Source organism: Cynocephalus volans, chromosome 4 (assembly GCF_027409185.1).
Source record: "Cynocephalus volans isolate mCynVol1 chromosome 4, mCynVol1.pri, whole genome shotgun sequence".
Lineage (NCBI taxonomy): Eukaryota > Metazoa > Chordata > Mammalia > Dermoptera > Cynocephalidae > Cynocephalus > Cynocephalus volans.
The window spans coordinates 102521502-102535029 of NC_084463.1; the positions used below are offsets into that span (position 1 = coordinate 102521502).

The 13528-nt window shown below is 42.1% G+C and overlaps 1 protein-coding gene across 2 annotated transcripts in view; it reads left to right on the forward strand.

Moving 5' to 3' along the window:
* Window positions 1-13528, forward strand: part of XNDC1N (XRCC1 N-terminal domain containing 1, N-terminal like) — a 33746-nt gene that overhangs the window by 3350 nt on the left and 16868 nt on the right. The window contains exons 3-11 of one of the 2 annotated variants that reach the window (XM_063093110.1): window positions 186-327; window positions 1255-1410; window positions 2618-2796; window positions 7294-7379; window positions 7621-7793; window positions 9599-9671; window positions 11321-11448; window positions 12196-12304; window positions 13176-13221. In XM_063093110.1, the coding sequence (XP_062949180.1) occupies window positions 186-327; window positions 1255-1410; window positions 2618-2796; window positions 7294-7379; window positions 7621-7793; window positions 9599-9671; window positions 11321-11448; window positions 12196-12304; window positions 13176-13221 (1092 nt within the window). The remainder of the gene's footprint in view (window positions 1-185; window positions 328-1254; window positions 1411-2617; window positions 2797-7293; window positions 7380-7620; window positions 7794-9598; window positions 9672-11320; window positions 11449-12195; window positions 12305-13175; window positions 13222-13528) is intronic. The other variant, XM_063093111.1, reaches the window with a different exon arrangement.

Below are 13528 nucleotides of genomic sequence, written 5' to 3' on the forward strand. Positions count from 1 at the left end.
TAAATGGTATCTGTAAACCATTTAGCACATGATAGCTATGTTCCTATGGACTGCCATATAGTATCTTTTCTATCATGTTAGGATGCCTGGAAAGGTTTGGGATTGTAGGGATCCCTTATTCATGGGCATCCTTTTTTTCCCTTGGGCTTGGTGAGGTTCCTGATTTTCTTCTCTCTCTGACTTAGGATCCCAAATATCCTGTGGAGAACTTGCTGAACCCAGACAGTCAGAGGGGACCTTGGCTCAGCTGTCCTCAGGACAAGAGTGGACAACTGAAAGTGGAACTACAGCTGGAGAGAGCAGTGCCCATTGGCTATATCGATGTGGGTGAGTGAGCTCTCTGGGGCCTAGGAACCTCTGAGGGAGGACACAGGAGTGGTATTTCCCCTTTAACCACTCCACTAAAATGTCTCAATTCATTCTGGTTGATCAGTCTTCATAGAATAAGCCCTACCTATGTGTGAAGGGGAAATGTGGCCCTTGTCCTTATGGCATTCTGTGGTACTGGAGAACTACAAGGGCTCCATTCACATAGCATACAATGTGGGGCTGGCTGGTTAGCTCAGTTGGTTAGAGTAAGACCTTAGAACACCAGGGTCTAAGGGTTTGGATCCCAAACCAGCCAGCCACCAAAAAAAAGGCAATGTGAATGGTGCTTCTTGAATTATGCAACATACCTGCCCTGCTTTGATCTGAGTGGTCTGGGTAAAGCCTTAGGGCATTGACATAATTATAAATGCCAACAAACAGAATCTGTATATACCTCTAAATATCAGTGTCAAGAGGTTGCTGCAGGGATGAACCATGCAAGGTTAATCTGGGAGGGCTGCATTGGAGTTTATAGATTGAGAAGGTTGACCATAAAATTCTCTGGAATAGAGAACTGTCAAAGACCACTGTCAGCAACATTGTCTCAACACTGTCAGGACAGAGATGTCAGGCTCCCTAGCAAGGATTTAAGAGAGAAAGAATTTAGCACTGCTCACCAGGGCCAGAGGACAGTAAAGCAGCAAATCTCTTAAATCAGGGGAAGGTTTCTGGCTGGAAGGAACATGGTAGACCTTCACATTGCCATTGAGTGGGCTGGGTTCTCATCCCACTTCAGTTACTGACTCCCTGTGGGACTCCACATTTTGCTGGACCTTCCTGGCTTTCAACCAGCTCTAGAGTGGAAGAGTGTCCTCTTCCCACCCAATTCCCTTGTCTGCAGTCATCCTATCACGCTTATCCTTCTCTCGATTTTTTGTTCCCCAGGTAACTATGGCTGTGCTTTCCTGCAGATCGATGTGGGCCGTTCTTCCTGGTCCCTGGACAAACCTTTCGTCACCCTGCTCCCTGCAAGCATGCTAATGTCCCTAACTGATTCAAAGCAGGGGAAGAACCGCTCAGGGGTCCGCATGTTTAAAGATGGTAAAGAGGGAGCTGGCTGGTTAGCTCAGGTGGTTAGAGCATGGTGTTATAACTCCAAGGTCAAGGGTTCTGATCCACATACCCACCAGCTGCCAAAAAAAAAAAAAGATGATAAAGAGGCCAAAAGCAGAACATGTAGGAGGGAAGTTATGAGAAAGAGAGAGGCAGTACTACAGAGGGCTGTTAGGTGCTGTTGGGTGTAGATTGTGGGAGGGGCCTGTGCAGGGGCTTAGTTATGCCTGTCAGGGGCATAGGGTACTTAATGTAGGATACTTGTGTGTGAGTTCCGCATAATGAGGTGCATGATAGCTGGGTATGTTGATGAACTATGATTTGTGTTTACACATAACTTGTGATTTGGTGAAGGCTGATATAGAACACATACTTGTTGATTACCATGTTTTTGTTTGTATAAATGTGTGTAAGTATGGGTGTAGGATAAATATTACATAAGTGATGGAAGACTATATGACGGTTATAGTTATGTAGCATATAGTGTTTCCTGAATTCTGTTTAGGTGAATCTCTGGGTTCACTTGGCACTACAGAAGAAACAAGATCTGATTCTCGGCCTCTAGGGACTTATAGTCTAGTAAGGATTTGTCTGTTTTTAAAACGGACCTGTTTGTAATTTTGTAAAGGAAGAGTAATATTGGAGGGGCACATGAGGTGGAGATGAGGTACTGACTGGACAGTGTTAGGAACTGAAGGCATGGAGGCATTTTGATATTGATGTTTGATTCCGTGAGTGAATGTATAGGGCATGTGGTAGTGTGAGGGAGGGTGAGGTCTCATGGGCTGGGGAGGTCCAATATATTTCCTAATCCACTGGGTAGGTGGTCTCCTCAGACTCCACCACTACAGATAACTCCTGTTAGAATGAGATATTGATTAGGTTCCTGGAGAGGTTATACTCATGCTGAAGATATACTCTTGCTTGAAACAGTGTGGAACCATGACAGAGGAGTGATGGTAGGAAGGCAAAGGACTGGGTCTAAGAGGGACCTCACTGTCCTACTTGGCATTACCATAATCCTGAGCACCAAAGCCTGAGAGGGACATTTACTGATGGTCTTCATTCTTCTTGTTGGAATTTACTGTATATAGCCGTGTCTTTTTGTTCTCCTCAGTATTAATATTCTCTTCCTTTCTCCCTTCCATTTATGCATTTCTTTCCCCCCTCATTTTCTTTCTCTTTTTCCCTTGAGATGATTTCTTGGCTCCAGCCTCAGGAGAGTCATGGGATCGACTTCGCTTGACCTGCTCCCAACCCTTTACACGGCATGAGTCCTTTGGCCTGGCGTTCCTCCGGGTGCGTTCCTCTCTGGACTCCTTAGATGACCCTGTGGTGGGTCCCTCAGCCCCTGTGAGTTCTGGGCTGAGCCAGGTATGTGCAATAGTGGAGCAAGGATTTGATATTTTCCCTCCCTTTTTAGGTTTCTGGTTAGGAAACCATATTGAGGGATTGATTGAGAAATAGACACACACACACACATGCACACACACACAAATACAAGCCTCAATGAGCTTGCTACCCTTTTTTACAGGTAAGTAAACTCTCCCTCATGTGGAAGATGCAAGTGAGAGAGCCTTGAATATAGTATGCACAAAGTTGTTGGACCACTTGTTCTTTAGCAGTAATGAAATTCTTTTAGGATCTAACCTCATACTTTAGTTCTAGGTTTTTGGATTTCATCACACTTTTTCTTTCAGCACCTGAAAGTCCCAAGGCTCCCTTACAGTCCCTCTGTCGTTGTTGTTTCCTGCCCCACCTGCCTTGCAAAGCCAGTTATGTCCTTAGATATGTGCTCTACAATTTCATTTTTCCCGATTTTCTCCCTGTACAATACATATATTCCTGAGAGAAGATGTATGGGTTTCTTGCCTTATGTAAAGTTCACTACCCTTTTCATAGCTACTTTTCTAGTTATTTTTTCTTTTTGAACCTATTCTGACTCCTCCTACTTTCTTGTCACTGATATCTCCATTTATCTTTCCAAGCCAGTACCCTCCAATATAATTCACTCACAAACAGATATGAACGTGTAATCACACAAAGCTAGAGGCATGATATTTTAGAGGTGAAAAGATACTTAGAGATCATTTAGCCCCAACCACCTCATAAGGAAACATTTATATATTCAAAGTCATACAGTGAGTCAGAGCACAGTAGAGACTGGAAGTCAGGTCTCCTGTCATTACACCATACTTTGTTTCTGATGCACACATACATTTCTTAGAAGCGTCAAACATTTGACATCAAAAGAATTCCAGTTCACCTGAGTGAACCTCACAGGAGTCACTCCTATTGAGGTTACTGAGAAAAAGAAGAGACTGCATCAGGAAGAGAAAATGTAGTTAGAGCAAAGAGAGCAGGAGTAGATGCTTTTGTAGTGCAGCCTTGGGAGACTCCAAGAGATGAGAGAAAGAAAAGCTTTACCTAGATTTGCTCTTCCATTGTGGAAAGGACTAAAAAATGTAAAAGGACCAATGGAGGTAGTTCAGTGTGCTCTACCGGGTTCCAATATTATGGTGCTAAGAGCTGATGTGAATGGAGCTAGATCTCTGACCCTGGTTATTTAAAAAGTGGAAGCTCTGTGAGATTAGGAACCTGTCTGTCTTGTTCCATAATACATTTCTGGCACCTAGAACAGTGCCTAGAACAAAAGAGACTTTTAGTGTAAATGTTCATTATATAAATGACCTTTCAGAGGGGAGTTGTAGATAGAATCGGCATAAAATTTGCCATCCAAACCAAGACACTTTGAGGGCAAAAGAAAGTGCTATTAGTAATTATACCAAGACAACAGACATAAAGCAGGACTGTCCCAGGCAAACCAGGAGTGATTATATATATATATATATATATATATATTTTTTTTTTTTTTTTTTTAATGTATTTATATTTATGTTGGTTTCATCCATAGTTCCTGGCTCCCCAAGGCAGGACTCTAGTATTTCCTCTGTCTTTTTGTCTTGAAGCTGGCCCTAAAGAAATTCTCTGACCTACCTTGTCTGACTGTAGGACAGGTCCTACTCCATACCCAGGAGGAAGGAATGTTGCACAGAGAGGTAAATAAGAATCTGAACAAACAGGTCTTGCTGGGTTTCCCCACTCAGCCTATTAGCATTAGATCATACCCTTTTTGTCCACTCACATTTTACAAGTTGTCCATGCTTTAACTGTGCCTATGTAATGAGGCTTCTATAAAAATCCAAAAAGACAGAGTTCAGATTGTTTCCAGGATAACTGAACATGTGGAGATTCCTGGAGGGTTGTGTGCCCTGGGAGGGCATGGAAGCTCTGTGCCCTTCCCCCCATACTTCACACTATCTATCTCTTCACCTACATCCTTTGTAATATCCTTTACAATAAACTGGTAGATGTAAGTGTTCCCTTGAGTTCTGTGAGCCACTGTAGCAAATTAATTGAACCCAAGGAAGGGGTTATGGGAACCCCAATTTATAGGTGGGGCAGAAGCACAGGTAAAACAACCTGGGGCTTACAATTGGCACTGGAAGTGGGCGGGGGGCAGTCTTGGGGACTGAGTTCTCAATGTTTGGAATCTGATGCTATCTCCAGGTAGATAATGTCAGAATTGAATTGATTTAGAGAATACCCAGCTGTTGTCCACTGCTTGATAGCTCAATGGGGAGAAATCCCCACACATTTAGTCACAGAAATCTCCTGTGTTGATTGTTGCTGAGTAAGAATATAGGAAAAACACTTTGGTTTGTTTATTTCTGTATTATTATCCAGGACATAAAATCACCCTAGTTTTAGGATAAATAAGATTTCCCAAATTTTTCCATTTTGATCATCTAAATTACTCTGCGTCTCTTGGACCATGGTGGGATCAAGGAGGAAGGTGAGTCAGCAACTCCAGAGCCATAGTGTCAGAAAGGCATTGAGCATCAACAGCAGAGTGAAACATACATGCAGGTGCCTCATGAAACCAAAGGGAGGGAGGCCCTAAAATATTTTCTTTTCTTTTTTTTTTTTTTTTTATTTGGTGGCTGGCCTGTATGGGAATCTGAACCTTCGTCCTTGATGTTGCAAAGCTGTGCTCTAACCAACTGAGCTAACCAGCTGGGCCCCCTGAAACATTTCTATAAGATGTGATAGTACATTGAAACAAATTTATGGCACTCAGTTTTATAATTTAAGATGTCTAAAATATCATCATAAGCTATTTTTCTAATGTGTCATTCTAATTAGTATATTATTGTGAAAGCAAAACATAAGGACTTTCAACACTGTGAAATAGGATTATTATGATCACCAATTTTCCAGTAAGGAAACAGAAGTGCAGAGAATTTAGTGTGATGTCCCAGATCAAACTGCTAAATAAGTCTCGGAATAAATTTGAATCCAGGCCACCTGACTCCACCTAGCCTGTGCTTGGAAGCTCAATTTCTAATGAGTAATACCATTTAGAGTAAAGGTGAAATAAACTATCATTATACAACCATCTAGTTACCCTTTCTAATAGTATTCATTCTAAAATTCATGAGACAAGGTAAAGACAAAATGAAGACCGTGGAATATTAAACAAAATATTTCAAATTAATGCTAGGTCCAAAAAGAGATTGTAATGGCAATTTTTTTTTTTTTTCGGTTTTTTTTGTTTGTTTGTTTTTTGTCAGCTGGCCACTCCAGGTATCCGAATGCTTGACTTGGTGTTATAACACTGCACTCTAACCGGCCAGCCCTTTGGCAGTTATAAAATATTAAACAGAGAATGAGAATGAAAATAATACTTCTCAAGCTTGCGTAATGAAGCCAAAGTCATGCTTAACAAGAAAGACATTTACCTTTAAAAGAATCTGTGATAGAGGAATCAGAGCTGAAAATTAAATAATTAAAAAAATTTTTTTTAATTTAAGTTAAAAAAGGAAATTTGGAAAAATATAAAAGGAAATAGTCACAGATAAACTGAATTTTGGAAAAGAATTAAGAAACTGTAGTGTACTACATAAATAAAATGTATATAGAAATAACCTACTGGTAGATTATTGCTAGAACTAGAAGCAAAGAGGTTATAAAATGCTTGTTATATAGTAGCTAATGTTAGAGACATGAGTATCTGCATGCATGCCTACAAACATACACATCTCTGTAGATGGCTAAAATTGGTAGGCTTTTAGTTTTAGGTGAACAAAATTGTTCACAAAATAAATCATATTGGAAATTAAACAATATTACTAAATAATATATAGAAGGGGATAATGATAATGTCCCAAAATAGTTCAAGAGTAGAACTATTTGTAAATATAAAGAAATGCAGGGGCCAGCCCATGTCTCACTTGGGAGAGTGTGGTGCTGATAACACCAAGGCCACGGGTTCGGATCCCTATAGGGATGGCCGGTTGCTCACCTGGGAGAGCTAACCAAGTTAAGGGTTAAGATCCCCTTACCGGTCATCTTTAAAAAAAAAAAAAAAAAAAGCATATATATCATTTGTTTCTCACAAAGTTTTGTAAAGAGAGATGAGTAATTTCTGCTTGGTGCCTACATGAATCAATTTTATATATGTACAACTTTTTAACTATACATATTTTCAAAAGTTTGCACATGACCTCATAGCCCTGGTTTTCCCAACAGTGCATATTCTTTTATCCCTAGGAGCTTTCCGGGATCATGGCAAAACCCTTAGCACTGGGGAACTAGATATACAAAATCACAGAATCTCAGATATTAGAGCTAGAAGAGAACTTGAGAGTGTGCACACACTAGCAAGTATGCCATGTACAAATTATAACAGGTACATTCACTTATTAACTAAGCTGAGTTCCTCAGGTTTGGGAGTAGGTCCTAGTACTAGGTGGCAGTGTCCCCTGGTGGTGAATCTTGGTATTTCATATTTCTCAATTTTCTTCTCAGGGTTCTTCTGATGCTCAGGAGTCTGGTCCCAGCCCCTGGCTGGCTAATCCTTCCATCCGGAGGACATTCTTCCCAGATCCCCAGACGTACGTAGCTGCCAGAGTGGAAGTCTCCCAGCCACTTCCCAGATCTTCCTCCTGGAAGAGATAAGCTACCAAGTCGCTTACAGGCACACAAGCTCACCCTTGCTTTCCCCAATTAATGACATACTCTAGGCCTAACCCTATCTTTATGTCAAACTGGCTTTCGTGGTTAGATGCCATTGACTTGGGTGAGCAGAATGCGATCTATGTTCTGAGTGAAATCTAGTACTCTGTTTCCCTGCAGGAGCACCAAAGAAATTTTAGAGCTCAGGAATATCCTAAAGCAGCTGCAGCCAGGGCCTCTGGGACGTTCAGCCTGTATGGTGCTTTCAGCTGCCCGCAGGGTGCCTCCAGCCAGTGTGGCAAGCCAAAGGAACAACCACGCAGAACCAGGTCCTAGTCTTCTGGATAGTGCAGGTGAAGCCCCATGGCCTGCTCCTTACTGTCCCTAGCATTGTCCTTCCTCTTTGAATCCACCACTGCTCACAAGTAAGACTTCATGTGGTAGAAAAGACAATTGTCGGTGTCTCATTACCAGAAGAAAAATCAAATATTGTTTAGTAATAGAAAAAGTACTAGTCTAGGAATTAGTAATTCTTATCTCTTCGGGCCTCAATTCCCTCATCTTCAAAATATAAGAATTAAACCAAGTAGCATCTAGGCCTCTTGCAGTATTAATGTTCTGTGATCATTTCAGTTGAGTGAGGGTGGTGATGTATGGAGTTTATTGGAGAAATAAAACAGGGGGATAAATATAGTTTTATCACAGAGGAAGAAAGGATTAAAAAACTTGGAGTTTTTTGGAGTTCTGCTTTGTACCAGATATTGCCAGGCATTTTTACTAACTTTACCTACTTAATGTTCACAACAAAGTCATGAAGTAGATGCTATTGTCCTCATTTTACAAGAGAATCTGAGGTTCAGAGAAGTTAAACTTTCTTAGCCACACAGAGCTGGGATTTGAACCCCAAAGCTTTTGTTCTTTTTACTATTCTATACAGTAAGAGTGATAAAAACAGTAGTGTTCTCACTGAAAAGTTAAGAAAACAATATGGTTCATTGTTTGGAAAATGTTTTTAAAAGGAAAAGGTTTATCCATCATTTTAAAGGACTAATCAAATTAGTGAAATAACAAGCATTTAATTTAATCACAAAAATAGGGGATATTGGTTATCTATTGTTCTATAGCAAATTACCCCAAAACGCAGTGGCTTAAAACAACGTTTATTATCTCACAGTTTGGGATGATTAGGAATACAGGCATGGCTTAGCTAGGTCCCCTGGCTCTGGGTGTGTCACAAGGCTGCTGTCATCTCTAGGCTCAACTGGAAAGGATCTGCTTCCTAGCTCACTCACATGGTTGTTGGTGAGATTTAGGTCCTCATGGGCTGCTGAACTTTGGCTTCCCTCAGTTCCTTTAGCACGAGAGCCTCATCATAGAGCATCTCATAGTATGGCAGCTTGTTTCATCAGAGTGAGCACACAAGGGCAGGAGCTAGTGCCAGTGAGAGAGAGAGAATGCTAGCAAGACAGAAGTTAGCCTTTTGTAACCTAATCACAGAAGTGCCATCCCATCACCTTTGCCATATTCCATTCATTAGAAGCAAGCTACTAGGTCCAGTCTACACTCAAGGGGAGGCATGTGTACCAGGAGGCAGCAATGAATGGGAGTCATTTCAGAAGCTGTCTACCACATAAGGAAGATGTAGTTTATTATTTCAAGAGCAGGAGAATGGAAGGGAACTAACTGGAGGGCATCTAATAAAGAGGACAAGAGAGCTATGAAAGCACTTTGAAATGTATTAAAAGCTGTACAAAGTATTTCATAAATTCTGAATAACTAGACAAATGGTGGTTGTTGTTTTTATCATCATTCATTTGACATATTTATTGAACATCTCTTTTGTGCCAGGCTCAGTGCCAGGGATACCACAGTAAATAAAATAGCAATGCTCCTACCCTGATGTTAGTGTCACACAAAGAAATCTAAACCCTAAAACTGCAATAAGTACTTTGAAGGAAAAGCATAATAGAATGACCAGATTTAGATTAGAGAATCCAAAGTAAGTGCCTTATAGTAATTAGCATTTCATCTAAGACTTGAAGAGTGAGAAAGAATCAACCAGCCAAAGAGGGTAGAAACAATATTCTTAAAAGATAAAACATCACATGGGAAGGCCCTTTTGTTAACGAACTAGATTTAATGAGCATTTCTTACACAGAGCCCAGAGCAGAGGAGCAAAACTCAGGGAAGTATGTGGGCAGGACGAAGAGACGGAGAGTGCACGACCAAAGGTAAGTAGGTCAGCATGAAAGACCCACATCACCTCTCATGCCCTTCTACAGCTGTCTTCTTCCATTGCTTTTGCTTCAGGTAAGTCAGAGAGTACCCTTGTGTTTGGGTCCGGATCTCTTAGTCTGGACCTAAGGGTAGTGGAGAAAAGATGTCCTTTTCCACATGTTGTCAGGCTTGGAGCTGGACAAGGAAGCAGCCTGTAGTGAACCACATTCTGAAAATGAGTATGCTGCATCTTATGCACTTTATCACAAGTCTTTTCTGCTTCAAAGGACACTGTCAAGAAAGTAAAAAGACAGCCCATCAGATGTGAAAGAAAATATTTGCATATTATATATTCTATAAGGTTCTTCTATCTAGAATATACAAGGAACCCTTACAACGCATCAATAAAAAGATAGGTAACCCAATAAAAAAAGGACAAAGGATCTGAATAGACTTTTCTGCAAAGAAGATATACAGATGGCCAATAAGAACATGAAAAGATGCTTAACATCATTAGCCATCAGAGAAATGCAAATCAAAACCACAACGATCACTTCACACCCACTAGGATGGCTATAATCAAAAAGACGGACAATAGGAAATCTTAGCAAAGATACAGAGAAATTGGAACTCATATATTGCTAGTGGGAATGTAAAGGGGCTGCTTTGGAAAACAGTTTAGTACTTCATCAAAAGCCTGTACATAGAGTTACCCTATGACTCAGCAATTCTCCAGAGAATTGATAACAGTTGCTCACATAAAAACGTATAGGCAAATGTTCATAGCGGCATTTTTTTTTTTATGGCAGCTGGCCCATATGGGGATCTGAACCCTTGACCTTGATGTTATAACACCGTACTCTAACCAACTGAGCTAACTGGCCAGCCCTGCATCATTTATAATAGCCAAAAAGTGGAAACAACCCAAATGTCCATCGGATAAACAAAATGTGGTATATCTATATGATGGAATATTATTAAGCCATTAAAAAAAGAGTATAGTTTTGACACCTGCCACACATTGATGAAATTTAAAACATGCTAAGTGAAAAAAGAATTCAGTGACAAAAGACCGCCTATCATATGATTTCATTTATATAGTATTCCAGAACAGAGAAATCCATAGACAGAAAGTAGATCAGGTCTGACTGTTTAGCTCAGTTGGTTAGAATGTGGTATTAGAACACCAAGGTTAAGGGTGTGGATCCCCTTCCTGGCCAGCCACCAGAAAAAAAAAGATCATAGATCAGTGGTTGCCAGGGTCTATGGGGCCAGAGGAATGGGGAATAACTGCCAATGGGTTCAGAGTTTCTTTTGGGGGTGATAAAAAAATGTTCTGAGATTACATAGCTGTGGTTACTCAACCTTGTGAATATACTAAAATCATTGAATTTACACTTCAAAAGTGTGAGTTTTATGTTTTGTGATTATATATCTCAATAAAAAAATAATTTAAACCTGAGGGCAGTAATAGAAGCTGTGTTCTCAGATGTCCAAAGGTTAAATGACTTCCTTCAAGTCTGGTATATCAAGTGGGAAAACCAGGACTACAACCCAGGGTTTCTAGGTCTACATCAACTATTCTGCATTCTTTTTGTCCTGATTCTAGGCTCCGTCAGCCCTTATGGCCCCTTACTAATAGCTTAATTGTTCTTTCTCACAGGCCTCTATCCAACTCTAACTCTCAGCCAAACAGGAGGGGGACAGCAAGGGCAAGGCAAAGAGAAAAACATGGACCCCAGGCCGAAAGCACTGGTGTCCAAGAGAGCAGACAGTGCCCCATATGTGCAGGTAAGCTGCTTGGGCACAGGGGGTTGTTGAGACTACTAGGTTTTCCTTGAAGGAGGAGTAGGAGACCTGGGAGTACTGCCAAGAGACATTTGGACTTAGACCCCTAGCTTCTGTCATCTCTGCAGCCCCCAGGTAACTACTGTACTTAAGTCAACTGAAAGAAAAGTCTGTTTTGGGCACCTGCTCACATTGTGTCAGCTAAGCTGAGGAAGGGACACGGGCCCTGCCTTCAGGAGAATTATAAAGCTAAATGATATGAAACACCATTGGAGAGGGCCTAGAATTTCCTTCATAACTTTTTCCTCCATGTCCAAATTTTACTTACTCTTGAAGTCTCTGTTCAAATGGTGCTTCTTTGCCAGATCTTCTCTGATCTTCCCAGATAATCTCTCCCAGCTGAGATCCTGCAGTATTCTCTGATTCCTTTGGACTTAGCACTTCTCACCTTCTGCTTTGTATCAGTGTTATTTGTGTTCATGGCTTATCTTTACCACTAGACTCTACATTCCATAAGGACAAGCCTGGGTTTACATTCCTCAGCTTCTAGCATACTGTCAGGCACACAGTAAACCCTCAGTAAATGTTAAATGGATACCTGACAGTGTCTTGAGTATGAAATATTAACTATGATAAGATTCCTGCAAAAACAGCTACATTTTGGCAGCAGATATCCCCTTCAGATTTCTTAGGGTGGCATCCTGCCTAGGAGCAGGCCCAATTTTGTTTACCTCCTTCTCTCCCCTTTAGGCTCCTTCAGCATCGAGATTCTTCCCCTGCATGCTGCCACTTGTGGAGAGACCTCCCCACCTCAGGCAGCTTCTCCCTCCTCATCACCATCTTCATCCCAGTCTATACTGTGCGTGTCCTCCCCAGAGAGTTCACCACTCATTTCCTGGGTTCAGTGCCCTATCTGCCAGTTGCAGTTCTCAGCAAGAGAAGTAGAAGAACATGCCAGTATGTGTGGGGAGGTCCCTCAGGCATGAGCCATGAGGTTGTTTGGTTTTTGCCCCCCACCCTGTGTGACTAAGACTGGGGAGTGGACCTCTTGACAGCTGAGAAGAACTGATGGGGCCAAGCCTCCCTCCCTCCTTCCCTCCACTCATTCCCTCAGGACTCTGCCTGAGGGTACCTCTGGGCCTAGCCTGCCTGATCCCCATTCCCAGTTGTCAAGGCTTCTGTCACCATGGCACCCGATTCTCCTAAGGACAGCTCTGGTGGGTCTTGGGATGCTATCAGAACACCTTCCGCAGAGTGAGTGTTGCACATCCTCACACCCATTTTCCTGAAAGAAAAACTGAAGTCCAGTGAAGAGAAAAACATGCCTAACACATAAGATCCTATGGTGTACTGGAAAGGCGAGAGTGGCCTTTGAGCATTTGGCTGATATCCAGCATCCCATGAACTCTCAGTATCCTTTGTGGGTTCCTGTCCTAGGTGCAATCAGGTAACAGTACTGCTGTGTGACTTTAAGCATCGTACTTATCTTGGGCCCAGAATTAACCGTCCATAACTGAAAGAGAAAATCCCCATCCTCCTGTTCACAGGGCTATTATAGGTTTAATAACTGAGGAATGGTTCTAGGATTGGCTGTGGAACCTTGGGCAAATCCCATTCCCCATCTGCACAATGAGATAGTTGGACCAGAGGGTCTCTAAGATCCCCTTGAGCTATGACATTCTAAATTCTGTTCCCACCTTTGAGCAACTCTGCCCTCTCCCCTTTCCCAGAAGATTTCATGGTGTAGCACTAACACCAGTTCCCCTGGTCCCCATGGTACAGGGCAGAGGGTGAGCAGCTGGTCCTGCAAAGGGAGGCCCCAGGGCGGGGTTTTGAATGGGTAGGGAAGAGGCTGCTGGGCACAGTCAGGGGAGCAGGCAGAGCAGGAGTTCAGTCCTTCGGTCCATGCCAGCATAAGTGGGTGCAGCCATGGACCCCCTCACGGTAAGAGGCCTGCTCCCCTATCTTCCCCCATCTTGGTCCCATTTCTAGCTGTGAATAAGACAATAGATTGGCCCAGAGAGGCAGCAGGGGCATCCTAGCTGCTAGGCAGGTGGTGGACATCACCGTGTGGGTGGGAGAA